The 24,906-nt window shown below is 38.9% G+C and overlaps 1 protein-coding gene across 1 annotated transcript in view; it reads left to right on the forward strand.

Annotated features, from left to right (window-relative positions):
* The window catches only part of LOC134652291 (uncharacterized), a 306,378-nt gene that overhangs the window by 184,814 nt on the left and 96,658 nt on the right, over nt 1-24,906 (forward strand). Inside the window, exon 7 of the mRNA XM_063507464.1 lies at nt 19,929-20,114. Coding sequence (XP_063363534.1) covers nt 19,929-20,114 — 186 coding nt within the window. The remainder of the gene's footprint in view (nt 1-19,928; nt 20,115-24,906) is intronic.

Raw genomic sequence — 24,906 nt, forward strand, 5'->3', positions numbered from 1 at the left:
CTATATTATAGTGCGCCCTTTATGTAATTAAGACGGAAATTAGAAGAACACAATAGTTATTTACGATACAAGTGCGGAAAAGAGGAATTTCGACATACGCACGGAATATGCTATTTCCCGCACTAGTTCGGGAAAGCAGCACCATATGTACTGTAAATAATGTTACTGTAGTATGCAAGGATACGACATACTTACAATTTTTTATTTTATTTTATTGATAAACATGTTTACATGACTTTACAGTTAAACCAATGCGTCACGAAACTTAGACTAACAGCAATATTGCTGTTAGTCTAAGTTTCGTGACGCATTGTTGTTATAAGTATTATTTAATACTTATAACAACAACAATTATAACAACAATAATAGCACATTACACTAGTATATACAAATTAGGTACATTGGAACAGTTGAGCACCTAGCATCCGCAATTGAAGTCAAATGAAAATGATACATGTTTTCGTGTAATTTTTTATCGAGTCAACTTAAACCTACTAACCTAGGATTTAATTGGAGTTCGCCTTTGAAAATATTTTAATCGTGTTTCTGTATGTTTTTTTTTTCATACTAGAATTTACTAAAACGTGTAACAATTCAAAATAATGATACTACAATGTTGGCTTTTAAACTGTGTGAACGTTATAGACTAGCCTATAATAGAATAGAATAATAATATTATTGTGTGCCCTTACAGGTCAGGCCATAATGTAACATCTAATGTACATGACAATACAATATTGAATAAATGAAATGAAATTAACTTAACGATAGGGCCGATACAAACGGACTGCAACCCGACTGCAACTTGTATGGGAACTGCACGCCGACGTTTCAGTCAGTCCGTGTGTACCGGCCCTAAAAACCCTCACGCTGCTAAGGCATAATCTAGTAAAGTAATCAATTACATGCTTGTCTTTCTTAAGAAGAATTCTTTTGCGTTATAAAAACTACACGTCTATAAACACAACCTTAATTAATAAATTAATTAGAGAGCCTTCCTCCATTATCTACCAGCTGTAATTCAATTACAAGTTGTTATCTGTCGTCCGTCAGAGCTCTTACACTAATTAAAAAACAACTGAGCTTGATAGTCGGCTTTTGTTCCCTATAAACTATTTATAGCATAAGTGGTTTTCTATAGCTTTGAATATTAAACCTTTAGTGTTCCGTACCCGAAGCATGACAGACGTATTATTACTAAAAACCCTGTCTGTCTTATAGAAGACTAGCGACCCGCCCCGGCCAAATTCAACACTAAACCTTCCTCAGGAATCACTCTATTGATTGGTGAAAACCGCATGAAAATCCATCCAGTAGTTTTTGCATTTATCGCGAACACAGACAGATGCGGCGGGGGCTTTGTTTTATAATATGTAGTATTTAGACTACGTATCTATTGTCACATTTCCGAGCCGCGGTTTAAATAGTTATTTGTACAACAAGTGATCAAAGTTTGATATTTCTTCGAGTGCTTATTTTGAGTCCCGTGCAAGCGAAAGATTCTATAATAGATTCACGAGCGTAGCGAGTGAATCTAATTTAGAATCTTGAGCGTAGTAAGGGACTCAAAAGCGCACGAGATGTAAATAACTTTGATCTCGTGTAGTACACAACATTTTTCACCTCAGCGCAGTGAGAACATACCTATTAGACAACTTGAAAAATGTAATCCTTCTTCATCACTTAATACCTGCACTCATGTTTTCTTAAGATATACAAACAATTAAGTTTAATTACCGCAATGGAACACAAAAACAAAACGTAATAATAAATTCCAGTAAAATAATATAGAAATAACAAACATTAACTGACACTTCAATCGCCAACTTTGACAACAAAAAAAATCTTTGTAAGATACGGTCCGAATTGCGGATACGTACTATTTGTCAACTATGGTAGAAATTCTTAAAAGTAAAATAATTAATTTTGCGTGATGATCTGTGTATTTTTTGAGTTCGTTATTTTAATTGTACAATAAAATACCTAAAATATAGTATTTTATCAGTTTTTATGAAATCTTAAACTTTATTTTTATTTATTAATTATTAAGAATTCATACTCGTACGTGGTTTGGAACGATGCGGTCCGAAGTTTTTCGGGGGTCTATTATAAACCGTGAATATACTGTTGAATGTCGTTTTAACTTTTTTTTGTCTGTTTCTTTTTGCTAACAGTGTGAAAGGGACAGAGATAATAGAACCCAAGTATTTCGAACTTTTATTAGACCCCGCATGTTGAAATGACATTTGACTATAAAGGTCACTTGAATGTCATTTTGTCTCACTCAGTGAGCAAAATGCGATTTTGCTCACTGTTTTTAAGAATCAAAGTACCCTTGTTCGAGCTGCTGAGGTGAAAAAGATTTTTTCTACTCCCGTACTTTTATTTGTCATTTAAAGGGTCGTGCACACGTCTTTAAAACCCTACCTTATACTTGTCAAGACAAGTCTTTAGTCTATTCCCCAAAAAAACATTTGAGCATACACGCAGTATCTTTTTGTCATTTTTTCGATACTTCTTGTAATGACCACACGTTGTTTAAAACTGAGTCAAAAACTACTCATGGCGTCTTTATTAACAATTTTCGGCTTCGCCTCAAATTGTTACTCACGCCACTCGCCTTTTTTGACCTCACTTAAACAACGGTTACATAAAATACTATCACTCCCGAGTCTTTTAATTTAAAATTTCTTGCAAGACTAAACTTGCATTCAAAGCCAAGTGAAACATCAGTAGCTGTATAAGAATTTATATGTCTCCCTACTTGTCACGAGTAGCTCTCCGGAGACAAAGCGGCTCTCGAGGAGGCCAGCTGTCGAGCGTTCCCCATTTGATAACCCAAGATACTGACGGGTTTACTATTCCTTTAGCACAACTAGACACGAAAATTATACGTATAGTAATTCCCGCCCGTGCCTTCATTTATGTAGAATTGTTAAAACTTTCAGCCATCGGTATTCGAACTTTAAGATACGTTCTTCAAACAAAAACGTCACTTTTGACACTTGTTTGACGTTTGTTTGACACTGACATATCCGATCCATATCGTTTCTATATCTTTTATTTGACGTATCTTAAGGTCGAATATGGCTGTAATTTCTCCTTCTGGGGTACGTAGAATTTTAAATTTATTTCAATAGTGAAACTTTATAATATACCTACCTATACAATAATAATGTATATAGTTCGGACAAACACACGTTTTCTCTCCTCTAGTAGGCAATAGTTAACAGATTGTGGGCATGTACATATAGGTAATGATTTTATCATACTTATCCAAATAAAAGGCTTAGGTATATTTTCATGTGGATAAATTCAATTCAATCAATTATTCAATTATTTATTTAAATTTAATCCATAATTGATCCATAATTGTTAGTACTTACAACAAATCTTAAAATTAATTAAGGTTAGTGACATTCAATTACAAACAATACAAAATAGTAATAATAAAACCAATAATAAAACTACAAGTACTAAAAATTAAATAAAACTAGATTAACTAGGCAACCTAAATGCACCATTTCTCAGCATCTGTAGCTGCCACATGCAGTCTATTCCAGTGCATGAGCAGTGGTGCATCCATCCTACCTGCCAACGTTTTCAGGATGGATAAAGGTTATATAGGAAAATTAACCTTTATAGCCCTTAACTTTTAGATGTGTCTACAGGGAAGACGCAAACACGGTTTTGTGTTTGATCCAAAAAATAGTTTTTCGTCAGGCCTCAGTGAAAACTATGTTTTGACTTTTTTTAATTTATTTAATCCAAAACAAAATTACAGTGTAATTATTGCACACTGCCAAACTGCATAACAGTTTGTTAGCAGAAAAACTAAGTCTACCCTCCACCATATTCGTAATCGTATACTAGTGTTATAAAACTTATAATTATTAATACAGCAGTCTTTTTTTTTGAGCTTGGGACTTGTGAGTGGCAACATGGCTTACTAATACAACAATATTCTTGTAGAATTTAATTTTGCACTTCAAATTTTGCATGAAAACTTGTGTGTTAATAAATTGATAACGGTAAAACTACTTATGTACTTACATTTAATCTCCTCTTAAATTTTTTCTATCTTTTTACGACCCACCACGCCTTCCACATTTCTATCTAGAAAATAAAACAAAGGCCATGAACTAAGTCCATTAAGCGGTAATCACGGGGCCATCTTCAGCGGGAACTAGAAAATGCACTTCATTATATCAAGAACGAGGAAGTAAATGCACTATGCCGTTCATTTTAAAAGGCCCTAACTTACTAGGACTCCATTCCTGAACCTTATTGCAAAGTAAATAAGATCCACCAAAGTTCAGTTAAATGTCGCTGTTAGTGTTCGCCATAAGCGATTATTTCGAATGCGTAGTCAAAGGGAGCGGTTTGCATTGCAGCGTACGTTTGCTTTGAGAATAACATATATAAGTATGAACTTAATACAAAGACTGACATAAAATAGTGTTCACAAACGCCGATCCCAAACCTGCAGTTGAATATACACTCTCGTTTTATAACGACATGCATAAATTGCATGAAACTTGGCGAAACCATTTACGTAACATATATCTATGTCCGGAACTATTAGCTTTCGTGCTTAAAATTGTTATGTAAATAAAGAAAAATGAGCGAAAAGTTTTGTGTGTAAAACTTTTACTTGTTCTAATTTCTTTGCATTATAATTTCTAGCAACGAAAACTAGTACCAGATCTACAGTGTCATTCTATGGAACTTGCTAACTATGTAAACAAAGGTCCCTTTTACTATTGACATTCAGAGACAATTTTAATATGGATGGCGGTTTGTTTACATAGTTAGCAAGTTCTATAGAATTTCACTTTAGATATTATGTTGCTTGAATGGAATCTCGAATTCTACAGGAAAGACACTATTTTGTCAAGTATAGGTACGATAAAATACGTAAGAGCCCTATAGTGCTGACCTGTGCTATAACGTAGGTACCTAAACACTAAAAAAGGGTTTCCGAAAGTGTATCCCCACAGGGGCTTAATTAGGTATTATAACCAGGGATGGTCAATAGGGGTCCTGTGATTTACACAAAATAACTATGGGAAGGGAACACTCACGGAAAATGTCATAAAAGGTCGCGTGCGTTGCATCTCGAAAGGGCAAACGGAATCGGACTGCCAATATGGCGCACGCGAGGTGATTGAGTGATTGGTTAGAGTGAATGTGATGAATGGTGAGTGTATGAAGATTAAGGGGTTCACAGACGTGTGTATGAAGGTGTGTCTACACGTCTGTGTGGGAACTAAGGGCTGCGCTACAGGCTCCCCCTTCGGGCCATGGGGACGTCCTCGCCCATGGGCCGACACACAGGTTGCTTCTTGCGTGGTCTTCCTCTCTTCTTCTCACCAGTTGCAGGCGGAGTAGGGGTAGCAGGTGCTCGCTTAGGCGGTCTACCTCTCTTCCTTTGTGGCATGATGGGCTCTGCAGGTTCATCACCACTCTTCTGATGGTATGTAGTCAAGTCTGACACATGGTATTTACCAACAGTTTCACCATTGTTTGTTAACATATAAGTAGTCGGACTTACTATCTTTGAAATAGTGTATGGTCCGTCACGTCGGGGCGCAAATTTGCTAGTTATGCCCTTTGTTTGGTTACTTAGGACGTGTGTTTTCAAAAGGACCTTATCGCCGATGTTATAACTTTCATGTGGTCTACGCTTTTGATCTGCATAGGTCTTCCTGCATTCCTGTTGTTGGAGATTATGTTCTTGAGCTTTGGCAAGATTATCGCTAAGTCTCAACAGGTAGGGTGTTATCTGAGGTATGAAATTCTCTGCTTGGATAACTGCCCGCAGGTCATGCTTATTCTCTACCGGTGATCGCATCTCTCTCCCGAAGGCGAGGTAAGCAGGCGACTTCGCGGTGCTTTGGGTGACAGCGCTGTTCATGGCGAAGCGTATAGCAGGTAGGGCGCTCGGCCAGTTAGTGTGGTTCCCTTCAACTATGATGGCTAGTTGGCTCTTGAGGTCTCTATTTTTTCTCTCTACTGGGTTTGCTTCTGGATGGTAAAGAGGTGTTAAATTCTGCTCTACTCCTAGGGTGTGCATGACTTTCTGCATGACTTGTGACACAAACTGTACACCATTGTCAGATATTACTCTCCTGGGAAATCCGTATCTAAGGAAAACTTCTTCAACCAGGGTTTTGGCGCAAACTTCTGCTGTCGCTATAGTTAATGGGAAGAGCTCGACCCACTTAGTCGCAGTATCCTCTATAATAAAAATCCATCGTTCATCATTCTTTCCAGTAGGTAAAGGTCCAAATAGATCTATCGCAAGTACCTCAAACCTCTGAGCTGGTACTGGGGTCTGCAGTAAACCTGCAGGTTTCAAGTTGGAAGGTTTGTAGCGCTGACACTCGTTACAATCTCGTATGTATTCTGTTATATATCTCTTCATACCAGGGAAATAATACCTTTGGCTCACTCGTTGGTATGTTCTTTCAACTCCGTTATGTCCAGCTGTAGGAGCGTCATGTAGTTCCTTTAAAATTTCCTTTCTCATGGACTGTGGTACCACAAGCTGAGGGTCGTCACTCTCGACGTCAGGGTTAAAGTGGTATAGCACTCCCTGTGACATGTAATAGCCGCGCTCAGTCCAGCGTGTAGCAGCTTCTCTATTGTCGTTTTCAAAGTCTTTGGCAATCTTCCATATTTCTGGATCCTCTGCCTGTGCGTTTCGCAGGTCAGTAGGTGACATGTGTGGTATATCTACTATGACAGTGCATAAGTTACAAGAATCCTTAGTGGTGTCATCACACACAGGTCTGCTCAAAGTGTCGGCGACAACATTCTTATTTCCGGGTTGATACTCAATTTTCAAATTATAGGCCTGTATCTTCAGAGCCCATCGCGCGAGGCGTCCTGTAGGTGTTTTTAGGGTCAGGATCCATCTCAGCGGTTGGTGGTCAGTGGCGAGGGTGACTTCGGAGCCTTCGATATACCCACGGAACTTGTCAAGGGCCCAAACGGCAGCAAGAGCTTCACGCTCTGTGGTCGAGTAATTCCGTTCGGCGCTCGTGAGTAGTCTGCTCGCGTATTCTACAGGTCGCTCGTCATAGCCTTGACCTTGAAGCAGAACAGCTCCCAAAGCGTATCCACTCGCGTCAACTCTAAGTGTAAAAGGTAAGGTATAGTCAACTTGCCGTAGGATTGGCGCGGATGTGAGGCGTTTCTTCAACTCTTTGAATGCCTTGACTTGATCTTCTCCCCAGATCCAGTTCTGGTTCTTTTTAAGTAACATTGTCAGTGGTCTTGCTATCTTCGCAAAATCGGGAATGAATTTCCGGAACCAGGAGCAAGTCTGGATGAAGGTCTTCAGATGTTTGTCATTGAGTGGTTCCTTCATCTCACTGATGGCCTTAGTCTTCTCGATGTCAGGTTGGATTCCATCGGCTGACAGGATGTGTCCGAGGTACTTCACTGATTCGCAGGCAAAAGTGCTCTTTTCTCTGTTCACTCGCAGCTTGAAAAGTTTGAGTCTCTGAAATACAGCTTCCATGTCTTGGAGGTGCTTCTCAAAACTATCTGAGAGGATCAGGACATCATCAAGATAAGCCAGTAATGTTACATTGGAAAGGTTGGAACGAAATCTATCCATTAATCTTTGGAATGTAGATCCAGAGTTTCGTAGTCCCATAGGCATTCGCTTAAAGCGGTACATTCCTAGTGGTGAGGTTTTATCACGATCTTCCATTGCGACTGGTACCTGCCAATATCCAGCACGAAGGTCTAAGGCAGATATGTATTTAAACTTGCCAGTTCCATGCAATATGTCATCCACTCTTGGCAGCGGGTATCGATCGGGTTTGGTTACTGCATTCAGTTTTCTGTAGTCAATGCAAACTCTTATAGTATTGTCTTTCTTCGGTACTAGTACCACAGGAGCAGACCATGGAGACTCGCACTCTTCGATGACATCATCTTTCAGCATTTTCTCGAGTTCCACTTGCAGGGCTTCCTTCTTAGGCTCTGGTAATCTGTAAGGTGGTACAGAGATAGGTTGTATATTTTTATTGATCAACTCAATATGATGGACAGCATATGTGGTTGGCTCTCCCCCTAGATTGAAAGTATCCCGGTGACGGTCAAGGAGTGAGGACAACTTGTCCCGTTGTTCATTATTGAGTGTGATACCTTCATTATCACGAAGTTTCTGAGATGCCTCAGTAGGTTTGCATGCAGCTATGGCTACAGGGTCATGTTCGTATTGTAGTTCATACTGAATGTCAGGTTCACCTCTAAAGCTCCAGGTATGGTTGTCAAAATCAGTCTTTAATCCTGATCTGAATATGAAGTCCATGCCTAACAAGGTTTGATTACCGGTAGCTTCGGGGAAGATTATAAAATTCATAGGTATAGGTTTTCCTTTTAACACAATAGTGATGTTTATGGAGAGTATATCTTCTACTTCAGAACGCCCTTTGGCATATTTAATATTCAAAGTGGAAGGGGTAAATGACTTACCGGAGTTCTTCATTAATTTGTACAGACTTTCACCTGCAACACTCCTCTCCGCACCTGTGTCGACGACTGCACGACCTTCGCGTCCACAGACGGTAATAGAAAGAATAGGTCGCGGTCTGTCGGCTTGTTGTCCCAGTAGAAGGTACTCATCTAGTGTAAGTGTGTAAATGTGTGTGTTTGTCTCGCGCGCGCATATATCGACAGGTGTGGTAGACTCCGTCGTCGTAGCTTCTTCTTCAGTCGAGAATGCGCAGAATGCAACGCCTCCGCTGCTCCCTGCAGCGCCGGGGTCTTGTTTACATCGCGGGCAGTTGGCGCGAACCACTCCAGGGGTTCCACAGCCATAACACGAAAACTTTTCACTTTTTGCATTGTCACTGTTATCGGTAGAAGTAACCGTCGTGTCTGAACGTTTCGCGAGCAACCATTTGCAATTATCTTTATTATGTCCGAATAACTTGCAATAATTACAAAAACGACTTGATTTTGGTTTCGCGGTAGAGTTCGTATCGTTCGACACTTTATTTTCATTAGTAGCACTTTGTCGCGTGAAGGTTTTCTGTTTTAATTGTTTATTATCAGAAGACGCGGTACTTGTTTTATTTTCGGAGTTCCGATCGTTTCCATTATTTCGGTTGACAGTTCGGCCATTGACAGCGTTGACGTTTGATGCGTTCACGGATGTCGTTCCGTTCGTCTCGTTCACTTCAGCCAGTGAATCTTCGGCTGATCGAGTTTTTCGAAATAAATCGTTGAACGACTTGACGTCATCGCGGGGGACTCGCTTCCGTATCCGTCGGTTTAGTAAACCGTAGACAATGTCAATTTGAATATTTTCTTCGAACGAATATGGCAGCTGAGCTATCAATGCACGAATTTTACATATGAAAATCTCTGTCTTTTCATCGCCTTGTTCTTCGCGGAATATCTCTCGAAATATGAGGAAAGGAGCCTTTCGCTTGCCAAATGCATGTTGTAGGTCGGTAATGGCTTCGTTCCACGTTTTTATGCTTTTACGAACGCCATTCCACCATGTTGCCGCGAGTCCGGTGAATAAAAATGACAATCCGCGTACTGCATTTTCATCAGATATCTTAGCACAATCTTTGTATGTTTGGATGCCATCGACAAAAACCTCTAAGGCGTCTTCGACCGAATCTTCAGCTCCGCTAAAGCTGAGTTTGCAACCGGCGAAGTGTCTGTCGCGTTGGTGCGTTGTGGCTTGAGTCGCCGTCACTAACTTCTCACACAATTCGTTGTGCGATTGTTGCATTTGTTGCAACAAAATAGTTAGGTACTCTTGTGGCATCGTTAAATTAAAAGACGGCTCCGATGTCGCCAATGTCGGAGTGGAAGGTGAGCTTTTCAGCTTCGCACCCGTGTTTGAATCGGCGGCGGCCATGTCTTTTTTCGGTGGCATTTTGCACGCAATTCCCGTCTAATTGCTATTTCGTAACACAATCCGAACGTTGGGCGCCACGTATAACCAGGGATGGTCAATAGGGGTCCTGTGATTTACACAAAATAACTATGGGAAGGGAACACTCACGGAAAATGTCGTAAAAGGTCGCGTGCGTTGCATCTCGAAAGGGCAAACGGAATCGGACTGCCAATATGGCGCACGCGAGGTGATTGAGTGATTGGTTAGAGTGAATGTGATGAATGGTGAGTGTATGAAGATTAAGGGGTTCACAGACGTGTGTATGAAGGTGTGTCTACACGTCTGTGTGGGAACTAAGGGCTGCGCTACAGTATGAATTAATTAAATAAAAAAGGTTAATTGGTTTAGATCAAGTGAGGATAAATTGAACTCAGGGTCTACTTTTGCCAGAGGTTAGAAGTAAACCGAAGTTTTGAAACATTTCTTTCGATTGGATGATAATAATTTAATCACTTTCTTTGCCAAATATAATTTTATTAAACTTAAAGAAAGTTTGGGAATCTCTGTTTTACGCCGTCTTATCACGTGTCAATAAATCACAGTTAAGAGCCAACAGGAGTGGTCATTTCTCCATACAAACGTACTCGACTGTTTCCTCCGTGGGTTTTGAAGCTAGAGCAATGATTTTTTCAACACAGATTAATATTGTCAATATCTGTGTCGGACCGTTTTGCTTTTTTTGATATTTTTGTTTTTTAAGGCGCTAGAGCCCTTCAAAAATGGCCAAAATGGCCTAATTGACTATGCCGCAATGAGAGGCGTGCTATTCAAAACTGTCATCAATTAGTCAAAAAAGCAAAACGGTCCGACACAGATAATGTCATAATCATTTAGATTTCCAAATTTGGTTACGATTGGTTAAGTTTTGGAGGCGGAAACAGTCGAGTACGAAACCTCGATTTTTGATATTTTTACGCAGGATTTTTCGCCTTGTCCTTATCGCACGAGTTTTAGGAGCCGCTTCCGTTAGCGAGATGGGTATATTTACCTAAAATATTTAAATCTTAGCTCCTGTTGGCTCTGCAGTAAACCCAACCTAAGGGCATGTGTTACTCACTTTAGAAACGACCACAGTGTGGCTACCACCAGTTTGGCAATGACATAAACGCTAGCGTGAACGTAACTTACTTATGTATAGAAATGTAGTTACGGCTTTTTAGAACAGGGGACTTGGGGCCCCATAACACGTGCTGGCCGTAAATTGCCAGGATACGGGCGAACATGCAATTTGACGCAGCTGGGACACTTGTTCCGAGTTTATGAGAATGGAAGTACTTACTAGTCATTTATATTGGCTGTACCATTCTGTCGTTATGCCATAGAGAGGGACAAACGACGATCATCAGCTGATTAACTTAGCAGACGTTTACGAATAACACCGTAAGATGATACGGAACACCACGCTGCGCTCCAGAACAAAAGTAGTCGACGTAGCTCGGAAAGCGGCCAAGCTAAAGTGGGACTGGGCTGGTCATGTCTGCCGAATGCCGAGTGAGCTGTGGGCCAAGATCGCCACAGAGTGGCAACCCAGCGGCGTCCACCACGTCTGCGATGGCGAGACGAAGGAATGGCCAGAGACTGCACAAGATCGGGAAGACTGGAAATAGTGGGGGGGGGGGGCTTTTTCCCAGCAATGGGACATTATGGGCTCCCAATAGTAATAATAATAGATAGCGAACGACGGCTTTTCCACACAAACTCCTAAGTCAGCGTTTAGGTAACTGTGATACAATTTTAGCTCTGTAATCGTACCACCGTCTATCCATGTGTACTGCCTTATCGCCCGAAGGCACATGTCTATCCGTTCGCAAGACGTGCTTTCCAATCTAACCCGAGGGTACGAGATAAGTCCTAGAGGAACATTCCGATTGCTTGCGGAGTTCGACCGATAGAAGCGATCTTCGAACATGCACATGACACACCAAGAATAAGCTGGAATATTAAGGCCTGATTCGTAACGGATTTGAAAAATTCAAAATGCTGGCACATAGCTCTAAAGACAAATATCCCTCTTTTGTTTTTAATATTGACATTACTAATGTCTCCAAATTATGTAGGCATCGTTTTTCATTACGTAAGAGCTGAAAAAACTAAAAAAAGATGAATCAACGTGAACGCCGTGATCAGATTGTCGCCAAATGGATGGAAAATACACAGCGACCGAACCACTTCATCGCAAAACAATTAAAAATCCCAAGAAATACCGTTGATACGGTTCTAAACCGATACTTTGAGACCTTGTCTACCGCTCAGAAGCCTCGAACCGTAGAACATGGTGGTGCTCGTGATCCTAGGCTAGACAGGAAAATCATTAAGACGATTCGCAACAACCGCAGTATGCCTGAACGGGATATAGCTAAAAAAAACTCTACCAATCAGTCAATGGTGAGACGTGCCAAGGAACGGGCTGGTATGAAGTCTAAAAAGAAGCGAAAAGTGCCGAAAACATCGGAAAAGCAAAAACTAACAATCAAAACCAGGTCTCGAAAGCTGTACGATTTTCTGGGTACAGACAATTTTCATTTGATTTTGGATGACGAAACCTATGTGAAGGCGGACTTTTCAACACTTCCTGGCAATCAGTTTTATGTTATAGCTGATGGAGAAAATCTTCCAGATTCGGAAACTACCGTAAGAATGGAGAAGTTTGGCTCCAAGTATCTGGTTTGGCAGGCAATTTGCCCATGCGGCGATCGCAGCAGTGCATATGTTACAACTGGCACAATCAATAAAGACATTTACATCAATGAATGCTTGAAGAAACGGTTAATACCATTCATTCAAAAACACGATTCCTCGGCCTTATTTTGGCCAGATCTAGCTACAGCCCACTATGCAACGGATACCCTAAACTTTCTCAAACGACATGATGTCCAGATCGTGCCTAAAGCACTGAATCCGCCAAATATTCCACAGTGTCGCCCTATCGAAAGGTATTGGGCTCTGGTCAAAAGAATCTTTCGGAAGACAGGTAAGACTGCCAGCAATCAGCAAGACTTCCTGAGAAAGTGGAACGCAGCGAGCAGGAAAGTGGCTAATGACACTGTCGCACGGCTGATGGAGGGCATTCGGCAAAAATTGCGGCAGGAGTGGGAGAAAAAGAATTTCCATAATAGTCACGAGATGATAATTTTATACTGTTTTTTTAATATAAAATCATATATTTTTGTCAATTAAACCACTAAGCTGACAGAAACAGATTTTTTAATTTTTCAAATCCGTTACGAATCAGGCCTTAATTACTTCATCTCGATACATTAATTACACGCAACATACGGTGAAATTTCGCATATCTATTCACCAAATTATTATTATTATTCTATAAGCAGGCAGGCAGTTGTAACAACTGGTATTGCCTGTATCCAGTAATCATTGACAGTTGTCATTGACAAGTAGATCAAAATTGAGTTGAAATTGTATCTATTTCTGATGAAAAAAAGACAATAAAATAAAAATCTGTTTTTTTTCCTCTATTTTATAAATCAACGAGGCGTAACGAGGGTGCGGAGTGTTAGTTGACGAATATAGGCTACGGATACTGCTTATCACCAGGCGGGCCGTATGCTTGTTTACCACTGACGTAGTATAAAAAAATATAAATCAATATTTTATTATAATTGTACCTACATTCGACGCGCTGCCATTACAGTATACTGTATTATACGGTAAGTATAGGTACATTTTGTTCGCGCATACTGAGATTCCCAAACTTCCTCCATTTATCTCTCATACAGCCTGCAAATCGGCAATAAATTGTAAACTAGCGACAACGCTAACTGCTTTAAGCGTCGCTCGCTTGGGGTAATTGAGCTTATTGAGCTTATCAAAGCGCGTTGAGCCTATACATTGAGTTAGTTTGAGCTGAAAGTGTAAAGGTACAGTGGCGTTCAAAAGTGCATGGATAAATGTCAAGCGTATTACGGTTGAAACATGTCCATGTACTTTTAAACGCCAGTGTACAGTTTATGTTTATGGTTTATTTTGGGTACAGTCGAGTTCACAAAGATCTTTTACAAACATCGTTCCAAAAATATCATTCATTGGTCTTTGCGTCTATTGCAGACGATTTATGGTGTAACACCGGAGATACACCGTTTTTGGTGGCTGAATAGACAGAGGCCTGAGGGGCTACCGCGAAAACCGAAATTCGCAAATTGCGGGGATCTTTCTCTTTTACTCGAATGAAGGCGTAATTAGAGAGACAAAGAAAAACGGTACTGAGACGCCTTATCGTCGTTTTTCGGCCCGATTCGAACTTTATGATACGTCAAATATTACAGCTAGATACGATATGGATTTTGTTCAAACAAAAACTTACTTTTGGCACTGACATCCATATCGTATCTATCGAATATATTTTTGAAAAGTTGGATTTTAAGATGTTTATGAATTCGACTATACTTTGAACTCATTTCTCGCTAATTTTACAAAAATTTACAACCCTCAACCAAACGAAATTATGTGAATTTATAATCTTTTTGCAAACTTATAAATAAGTACGTTGTGTATTTAAAGTAACTATAGCTGGTCAAGCAAATCTCAGTTAAATAAGGCGCGAAAATCACATTTTCTATGGAACGATATCCCTTCGCGCCTACATTTTTCAAATTTGCCGCCTTTTTCTACTGACAAGATCTGCTTGACCAGCTATAACTTTAAATTGCGGCTTTATATATATATATCATGACCATGACCGCCGTGCCCTTTTAAGATGAACTTAGATAGGTATTTGATCACTTAGATACCTGTAATAGGTATATATAGTATCAAAGCACTTAAGCCCATCTATAATCTAATTACCTAGTCAAGCAGAAAGGCCTAATCCTTAAATAGTAATCTAGGCTTATATTACACAACTCGACTGTATATTGAAGAACTGACTGAAGTTACGAGTGTAAGTATACAGTGAACGGAAAAAACTTATTTTGTTGACAGCCGCTATTCAAGTATATTTCAACTTGTTCAACAATACTCTTTGTGTCACAATGTGCCGATTTTGACAAATAATGTATTGAAATGACAGGTAAATACCTATTGACTTCTAAGCGTAAGTCAGTACCAAAATAAGTACTATTTTCAAGATAACGAGTAAGTCCAGTAACACAGTATTTATATTACAGGATGGTTCAAAAATACGTTAACAACTTTCAATTACCAACAACATAGACATAAACTCAACCATAAGCTGTCCTATTTCGCCGTAATTACCAAAGCGTGCAATTAGTCAAACTTGTGTAGTAACAATAACTTCGCGACCGCCATATGTCTCGTTAACGAGACAACATGTTCATTTGTGATCGCCAAGTTAGTATTAGAAATTAATGAAATAGGGAATATTACGCGAAACTGCGTTGCGGGTGCCACTCCCACAATCAGTCACAATCTAAGGGTCTACAGCAAACGAGAGTCGAAGTTTTGTTATCTATAACCTCTCTATCACTCTTGCATAAATTATTTGAGCGATAAAGAGGGAGATACCTGAGTTTCGATTTCGCGTTTCCCGGTAGACCCTTTGTAAACAAACTGCCTTGATATATCAATGTCATATTTTATTGTCTATGAAAATTTGCCAAAAACACTTTAAGGTACAGTATGTATAAGTTACTCTATGGTTTACGAAATGCGCTAGTGCTGCACTCTGGCGGCAGAACATTGCGGTAATACTCTGCTGCAATAAGCTTTGATGCGAAAACTTTTAGTGACATAGAAAGTAATCATTTTTACCGCGTCGATGGCTTACAAACATACGGCCTGCCTGATGGCAAGCGGTCACTGTAGCCTATGGACACCTGCAACTCAAGGGGTGTGTTGTCGACTTTTTTAAAACCTGTAGATTTCTTTTCTGAATAATCCCACCCGTCCGCGGGAGGAAATTCCTCTGGATCAGTAGAGTGCGCCACCATTCAGGCTCTAGGGCAGTGGTAGGCAAAGCACGGCCCGCGGACCAGAAGCGGCCCACGAAAGTATAATATCCGGCCCGCCGCCAGTCCTTCGAAAAAATTTGTATATGACCAGCGATATAATAAAAGTCCATTTTTTGCTGAAATTCCTTCATGTTTTGGCGAAAGTTTGCCCACAACTGTTCTGAGTGTGAGGATTTACCTTGTCGACGGCGAGCGGTGCGGTATCAGAAAGAGCCGCACAGGCGCGTTTTCCGGGCGGGGCGTGAGCGGGGCGCGTCACTTTTACATATAAAACGCTCACGCCCCGCTCACGTCCCGCCCGTAAAACGCGCCTGTGTGACGAAGCCTTTAGTATCATGTCAAACAATTCTGAGCGCGGCCAATTACCAAGCGGTTAATTATACCAGTATTGTCCCGACTTCGCAACATATTCCCAAGAATTAATTCGCCATTTTGAAGTTCAACTGGATATCCCCCTTGACATCTTTGCGTATAATTTGTCTCAAGCACTCGACAATCCCGTCAACATTACACCAACCACATCAAACATAAGTGCGTGATATGACTCTACGAAACAATAACATAAACTTTGTGACACTTCGCCCGTTAATTACCCAATCATGTAAGCTTTACAAATAACTTCCTGTCACTGTTACTTACACAATGTAGACATTTTCTTTGAGATAAAGTTTACGTTTAGTTAAGTGTTACGTTTAGTTTACATATTGTAGTTTTATTGACCGAGCGAAAGCGAAACCCCCGTATCAGCTTGGTCGATTTATTTTTTATTTTTAACAAATTTAGTTTTCAGATTTTTCTCTATATGTAAGTCGATATTACTTGCCAAATTTCAAAGTTCTAAGTCAACTTGAAGGTCTGGAAGTACCTTATGAATTTTGATTCCCACTCTGGTGGACACTCTCAAGTATCGAAATATACGTTTTACGCGGCATAAACGTCGGTATCTTTTTTTGCGTTAACTTAGAAGGTTCATTTTTTCAGAGCTACATTCAAGGGAAGGGACCATAGACCTGAGTTGAGTATTATGGTTTAAATTTGCAACTCGATACTTCTACGCTTTCCCGAGATAAAGGGTCTTGACAGACAGAGGGACAGACGGACGGACGGACAACAAAGTGATCCTATAAGGGTTCCTTTTGTGATACGGAACCCTACAAATTATGAAAACATGTCTAATTTTCATTTATTTTCTGCAAAGCATAACTATATAAAATAGCTATACTAGTGATGAAATTACAATACTATTGACACTAGAAAGTGACATAGGAATGACGTGTCATTGCTAACCTTATCTCGTCCGCAATAGGATTACCCATAAATGTCGCGTCAAAAAACTCGCTAAGACAAGTAAGTTTGCGAGCCCGCAACACGGCCGCAATCCCCGCAAATTCTTTTACAACCAGCCCGCAAGCCGCAACTTTCCCGCACTTGGACTTTTCACGCCGAAAAAGTTTGGTGAGGGGCTAATCCTGCCAGCCTATTATGGATAGCTTTATCCATCTTTATCCACGTGATAAAATAACTGTCACTGTTTAACACCGTGGGAAAGAAAGTGACGGACACCGTTTTATCACGCTGTCACGTAGACAAAAACGACCATCATATCCGTACTAGTGAAGGGTGTTGTACAAGTAAAACTTACATTATGACATCAAACAAAATATTGTTACACGAGTCTTAATTACTCCAGCCTGCGGCTGTCGTGAATATATACAGACTCTCGTACAATACTTTTCACTTACCCCCCACGTTGCACAATGTACTAAGTATACATATTTATGTTCTGGAGCCAACTGCTAATGAAGTAATTATATTTTTTGAATAAAGCATAAAACATTTACCGCCTCGGTCGGATGTAATAAAGTAGGTAGTAAATGTTGTTATTGTGAAAATAATTATCTGCAAAATCATTTCCGGTCCAATCCGCATCCAATGTTTTAATTAAATTTCCTAACAGAAGCTTTCGTGTAAAGCAGTAATAAAGTAAAATACCACAAATTCAGAAAGGTTTATTATACCTGGAAATATTACGAGTCGTGGCGCGAGCGTGGCATTCAATGGAGGGAATTTAAAAATAAAAAAACCGGCCAAGTGCGAGTCGGACTCGCGCACGGACGGTTCCGCACCATCAACAAAAAATAGAGCAAAAACATCGTGTTTGTTGTATGCTGGGAGCCCCCCTTGAATATTTATTTTATTTTATTTTATTTTTAGTATTTGTTGTTAAAACGGCAATAGAGATACATCATTTGTGAAAATTTCAACTGTCTAGCTATCGCGGTTCATGAGATACAGCCTGGTGGCAGACGGACGGACGGACGGACGGACAACAAAGTCTTAGTAATAGGGTCTCGTTTTTTACCCTTTGGGTACGGAACCCTAAAAAATAACACAAACAGCTGAGGCCAATAGTTGAACGGTGTAGCTCTTAGCTTCATTTAAATAAGGGTCATTTTATAACTGTCAAAAATCCATTCTTATGTCGGCGTAGCAACACGCGTAGCGTGCTACGACCGCTACGAAACGCGTAGCTCCGTAGCTAAATTGCTGTACTCGTAGGTTGACTGGGCACTTTTCGATACCTGATTAAGACAGGTATAAATGAAAAAATAAAAAATTAACGAGTAAGAAGGTTATGTCAAGTTAGATTTTAGAAAGATAAAAAGCAACATCCGTCATTTTAAAATAGTATTTTATGCAACCGTTGTTTAAGAGAGGTCAAAAAAGGCGAGTGGCGTGAGTAACAATTCAATTCAAGAAGTAGCAAAAATGGAGGGTACGGGCGGGAAAGAATGAATGAATGAATGAAATTGAAAAAAAACATGTCTATGGTTCACTTATTTGTCAGAGATGACATTTAAAATAAGGTTGGCAACACTGTATTTCATTCAATATTTTTTAAGTGGTCATTACACGAAGTACTTATCGTAAAATCGCCAAAAAGATACTGCGTGTATGCACAAATTCTTTTTTGGGGAATAGACTAAGGACTTGTCTTGACAACTATAAGGTAGGGGTTTAAAGGTGTGTGCACGACCCTTTAAATGACAAATAAAAGTACGGGAGTAGAAAAAATTTGTTTAACAAATGATCTCATAGTCTTAAATATTAACTCATGTCTTTAAAAAAATGTCAATACATTTTATATGTAGTTTATTACCAATTTTGCAAAACAACAAAAACTTATCTCAAAATATTTAGGCATTCTATTTTACTTTATAATTAAAACCAATGGTTGTCCACCCGGAACCTTTTGTAAATAAATTATCAATTCACTACGTCACCTTTTTAATTACAGAAAACGCCAACCTTTTTTTCGGTGTCCTATTCATCGGTGCGATTTTCCTGTCCTCTGGGCGGAACGTGTACCCGATTTTGATTTAAATTGTATTTTTATTTTTAAATAACGAAGATTAAGCGATTGATCCCGCGGAAACTCGACGCGTGTAACACGTTTTGAAAAACAAAAGCGGTATTTATTCGTTCATTATACTCGTTAAATTTCGTTGATTCCGGTTTAAGATTTTTTTTACGATCAGTTGGCAATTTCTACATACACTGTAAGATGCAAGCTTACACTGTAAACTGTAGACGTTACAGAGCCAATATTTTAATGTATTTTAGATTCTAATTTTATTTATAATTTATTAAAACCATAAACATAATTAATAACAAACTTACAATAAAACGAACCTAAAATTAAATCTACCTACAAAACTAAAACTAATACCTAAAAAAATATTAAAACATAATGTGGGTGACCTAGCCCAATATGTATATATTGGGCTAGATCACCCAGGTCCGATCCCTGTGGGAGGGTTCCCATAAGGCTGGCTGCGTTCCCCCTTTGGATGGCTATGCCGATCCGTCGAACGAGCCAGCCCTACGGTCCCCGGTGACCGATCATAATCATAATATATTTATTACGTTCATTTGATTTATTTTTATTGATTTATTTATTTTATTTTAATTTATACAATATTTTTATAACATTACAGTTGCGTCATGACATGATATAAATTTATGAACAGCTTAAAACTACACAACTAATGTCAAATTGTTGTCCTCAGACTGGTTTCCCGGCTGGCGCAAGCACAGCGGCCAGCCCAACGACGACGGAACCTCCGGCCAGGACTGCGTGGAGGCTCGCCCCTCCCTCCCCCCTCGACCACCCCCCCTGGCGCCAACCTTCAAGTGGAACGACCGCGGCTGCAGGGAGCACAACTACTTCGTGTGCGAGCGGCCACACAACACAGGTATTTACATGTTTAACATAGCACCAGGACTGCGAGGAGGGGATTTTTTTCTTTATTTTTCCCACAATCTATACAACATTACCCATTTCAATTTATTAGGAAATTATACAAAAAATCATGCATTTAAGGTTTAACATACCACCAGGACTGCGTGGAGGCGCATGTGACACCCTTGAAATAGCAATATCCATTAGACTACGATGACCGCTTAACATCGTTTGTTAGTCTCTATAGACTAGTGTGGCCAAAATCGAGAAAAAAGGTGTTTAAAAACTGAATTTGGCAAGGAGTGAGTACCAGGGCCTCGTGAGTTACATGAAGGTAGCGTTGAACTGCCGGCTATATACAAACGTAAACGCAATAATAATAACAATGCATCCTTACAAACAACTGAAAAAAATAGGATACACGAGTCTCAAGTGCATATTGAATACCAGGGAAAACAGTTTGACGACCCCTGCCCCAAATTACTCCTATATTGGTACACGTAGTTCGGTAGTATACCCCTGACAGGTACACTTCAAAGCGTTTCACGGCCAATACTGTCTAACGGCGTGAATATTTAAACGAGTAGAAAAGTTGACGATGCCTGTCGCTGTTTATAAGGTAGTTTTTCGATACTCCCAGGGGTACGCAACCTGAAATTTTAAGACAGTATTTTTAATATTAAATTAGGAATATATATAAATACTAATTTAAAAATATATGTCGCAATTTATTATAAATGTAGGTTTGTGCGAAATCAACACACGATATTGAATTGATTGATCAGTCAACGTCAAATCAAGATAATACATATTTAAAGGTTTTCCCGGGCAGTCTACAGAAACTAATTTAGGCACAAAGCAATTTGCAGCGGCAGGTGTCGTCAACGTCTCGGGCGTTAAATATTCACGTGGTCAGGATTTAGAAATCATTTCGAGGCACGTGTACGTCACAAGTAAAAGCAAACACGAGTAGGTAATTTATATTAAGATATGGTGATAAATGTCTTACTCGTGTAATGATTGGAGGCAGGAAGTTATTTTAAGACAAAAGTTTCAAATGAATGTGACTTATAGTCCAACAAGAAATTGTAGAAAATAAACGAGGGCGCCACTTCCTACGTAACTGTCACATTTTTGACGTATAATGCTTAAACATTGGTAACAATTTAATATGATTTTTTTTAGTTCCATTTTATTTAATTTCTTCTATTTTATGTCGCATTATAAAATATTTTTGAATGTACACAATTTTTTTTTTTTTCAAATTTCATTTAATTTTATGTGGACATTTTCATGTAATTTCTACTCAGAATCACAAGTTCTTTCGATCCTAATAGGAGAAAAAACCTCCCAAAATTTCCATACATGTTTCGATACCTCCACATCCAGGGATTCACAACCTTTATCAAACCTTACTCAACCAAAGTCTTGTTACACGTAACTTTCACCCACAATATATCGTGTGAAGCCTTAGTATCACGTTTTCTCAATTTGCTAAAGTACATTAACTTGGAAAGCGGCACTTATTGCGAAGAACAACTGTCAGTCTGAACACAAATTGAAGAACACTGCGCGCACAGAAGTAAATACAGATAAGTCACTGGAACTAACGCTACGTAATTTATTATTGGCTCAGGGGCTTAGCATAGAACACAAATTTTAATTCATCATAATCAACCTTGAACGGCATAACTCAATATTCAATTTAAGTTTCCTCACACGTACTTACTTAGCACGCGTGCAATTTGTAATTTTTTAATAATACATTTTTATCATCGAAATCCCACGATTCCACGTTGTGCCGAAATCCTTTCATTTTAATTTTCATAAAAGCACCGAACAACGTCCCCTAGATACTCTCAATTATGTTTGTTTTTATTAAGGTTAACTGTATTTTAAGGACAACTTTACTGTGTTATTAATTACATTGACTGCTTGACAAAAATCTCAAAATTCGTGATTTCGCAGTAACATTCGTTTCGTTATTTTACTTTTTTCTATAAACCTAGATTACAAAATAAATTATTCTTTACATCACTACAATGTTTTCCCAAACGTATTGTAAACTCTACTTCGAAAATATAAACGAAATGTAGATTGAAAGTGGCATTCCTATTGTAGCGTTTCCTCAGTGCCCCCGCTGTGCGCTGTGCCCCATAAACCGGTTAACGAGTATCGGGGCTCGTAACGTCGTGATTAAAGTGCCCGTTTACGAGCTGCAACTATCGCAAACAGACAAACAACTACGCTGTTTGTTGCGCTGTGACTAGAGTGGTAGACTACAAGGCCTACCTTTTAAAATAAATCATTTGCATGCTATCTTGAGATAGCGGATCAAGGTGGGTCAATTATTAACCTAACTTTAAGACCTGTAACTAACCCTTTTTCTACAAGTAAATATGAATAATTATGAATTAATTATGTAAATAAAAAATGCATGGAATTTTAAATCCGTAAAAAACGTATTTTTTTTTGTTTTTATGATTTTTAGAAGTTTGTTTTTCTAATATTCGATTTAAGCAATTTTCCGTGGTTGTCACATAATATTTATTAATTTATATCTACTCTCTATGAGCAATCTACCATTACTAGAGCCGTTTGCGGGTGTGGTTGGGATCATGCGAATACATTATCCATTCACTCATTCACTCGTGAATGACATCATCATATTGGATCAAACGGCACGTTTGCCCTTAATCGTGTGCCCAATGTTGCGTACCCCTGCTAATTACGTTAGGCACGGATTACATGTATCCCGAATTGCAACGGATCATGGCAATTACGCAAATCAGTAGAGCATTTCCTGTTAGTGCATCAAGTTTTAAGTGTATACCCTATTTTTCATGTTTAGACTTAAATTTATGATATTTGTTCAATATTTTGTAAGTATTTGGATGTTTTTGCACATTGTAAAGTTTATTTCAGATTTTAATATGAGTTCCATCAGTTATCTCATAAAGTATGAATGCTACTGTCAGATATCGCCAACCATTTCCAACAACGATTAATAACTAAAAGCCTTCGCCTTAACGCAGGTACAGTCATTTCGCCGATGACAGTCGAGTGCGACAACTGGGTCAGGCGTCGCCAACCGCTCGGTCCGCCTCGTCCCCCGCTTAGCGTGTATAACCGTCTGTCTAAATCCTGATATGTCATCTTTCTTTCCAAAAGAAAACCTTATGTATTAGATTTCAAGGTTCAATTTAGATTTTCAAATATCGAGCACATGTCGGAATTTACAAGCGCAACGACGATTACGGGCTTTATAGGGGAATCCCCGGGCGAGGCAGGGGTCCGCAACCGTTGGCGCGGTTTGAAAGGAGCGTGGGAATTTTTATATGTACATCAATAATGTATAACTTGTTGGTGTACAGAAATTTTCTGCGTTCGTATCCTTGATCTTACTTAATATGTATTTATTTGTTTACGTTAACCTTAATGTTTATTCGCAGGTTCTCTTTACTGCTCCGTCAAATACATATAAACATTTGCAAAAATATAAACAAAACAAAGAACTTGAATCGCTTTACCAAATTAACCATAATTTATTTTTATTTTGCCATTATTTTGTTTATCTATTTATTCCTTCACGTTATGGTAATGTTAATGTATAATATTCAATACTTGTCGTATTTTACCTTGACATCCAAAAGGTTTAAATTTAAATTTAAATCGGACTTAACTGCCTGCATATTTAATTTTATTGCAGGAGTCTTCGTTTTTATATCAAACGGGGCGGCGCCATGGGATCACATGAAAACATAAAACCGGCATGAATATTTTAAAAAAGCTTGTAATTTTCGGACCAGAATAACTCTGAATACATATATTACGCAATGGCAGTGTATGGAAGTAAATATTACTATAAAAGTTAAATTCCTATGAAAATATGACATGATAATAACGGCTTTCCGCACTTTGTCACGTTAGTGTCGGTTCAGAGTTAGCTTATAATAAACTTTAGGTAACTATTATCATTACATAATAACAACTTTACGAAGTTACATGAATAACATGGAGGTAGGTAGGGATCGGATAGAAATAATAATAAATAAATAAATAAATATTATAGGACATTATTACACAAATTGACTTAGCCCCACGGTAAGCTCAAGAAAGCTTGTGTTGTGGGTACTCAGACAACGATAGATATAATATACAAATACTTAAAGTCTATTTTTTTATTCGGTAGACTAAAATGACATTTCAAAGTATGAAATGACACATGATGTTCATACTATGAAATGTCATTTTAGTCTACCGAATAAAAAAATAGACTTTAAATACATAGAAAACAACCATGACTCAGGAACAAATATCTGTGCTCAACACAAATAAATGCCCTTACTGGGATTCGAACCCAGGACCGCGGCTTCACAGGCAGGGTCACTACCCACTAGGCCAGACCGGTCGTCGAAATCTGAAGAAAGATTTAACAGAATAATTATTAAGCAAGAGGTTCCTTCAGAACTTATTTATGTATGTATGTATGTATGTATATATGTTATGTATATGTGTATGTGTATGTGTTGTGTGTGTATATGTTATGTATGTATATGTGTTATGTTATGTTTATTGCGAGTTCATACACGCCCTGGAGCGCCGTAGACAGTAGAGAGGAGCATCGTGAGGCAATCTAAAGTCTATTTTTTTATTCGGTAGACTAAAATGACATTTCATAGTATGAAATGACACATGATGTTCATACTATGAAATGTCATTTTAGTCTACGGAATAAAAAAATAGACTTTACCTCGCCATGTTACCTATCTAATTTGAATAGCCCAGAGGTTAGGGCGCCGCCG

The sequence above is a fragment of the Cydia amplana genome, chromosome 11 (assembly GCF_948474715.1).
Source record: "Cydia amplana chromosome 11, ilCydAmpl1.1, whole genome shotgun sequence".
Taxonomy (NCBI): domain Eukaryota; kingdom Metazoa; phylum Arthropoda; class Insecta; order Lepidoptera; family Tortricidae; genus Cydia; species Cydia amplana.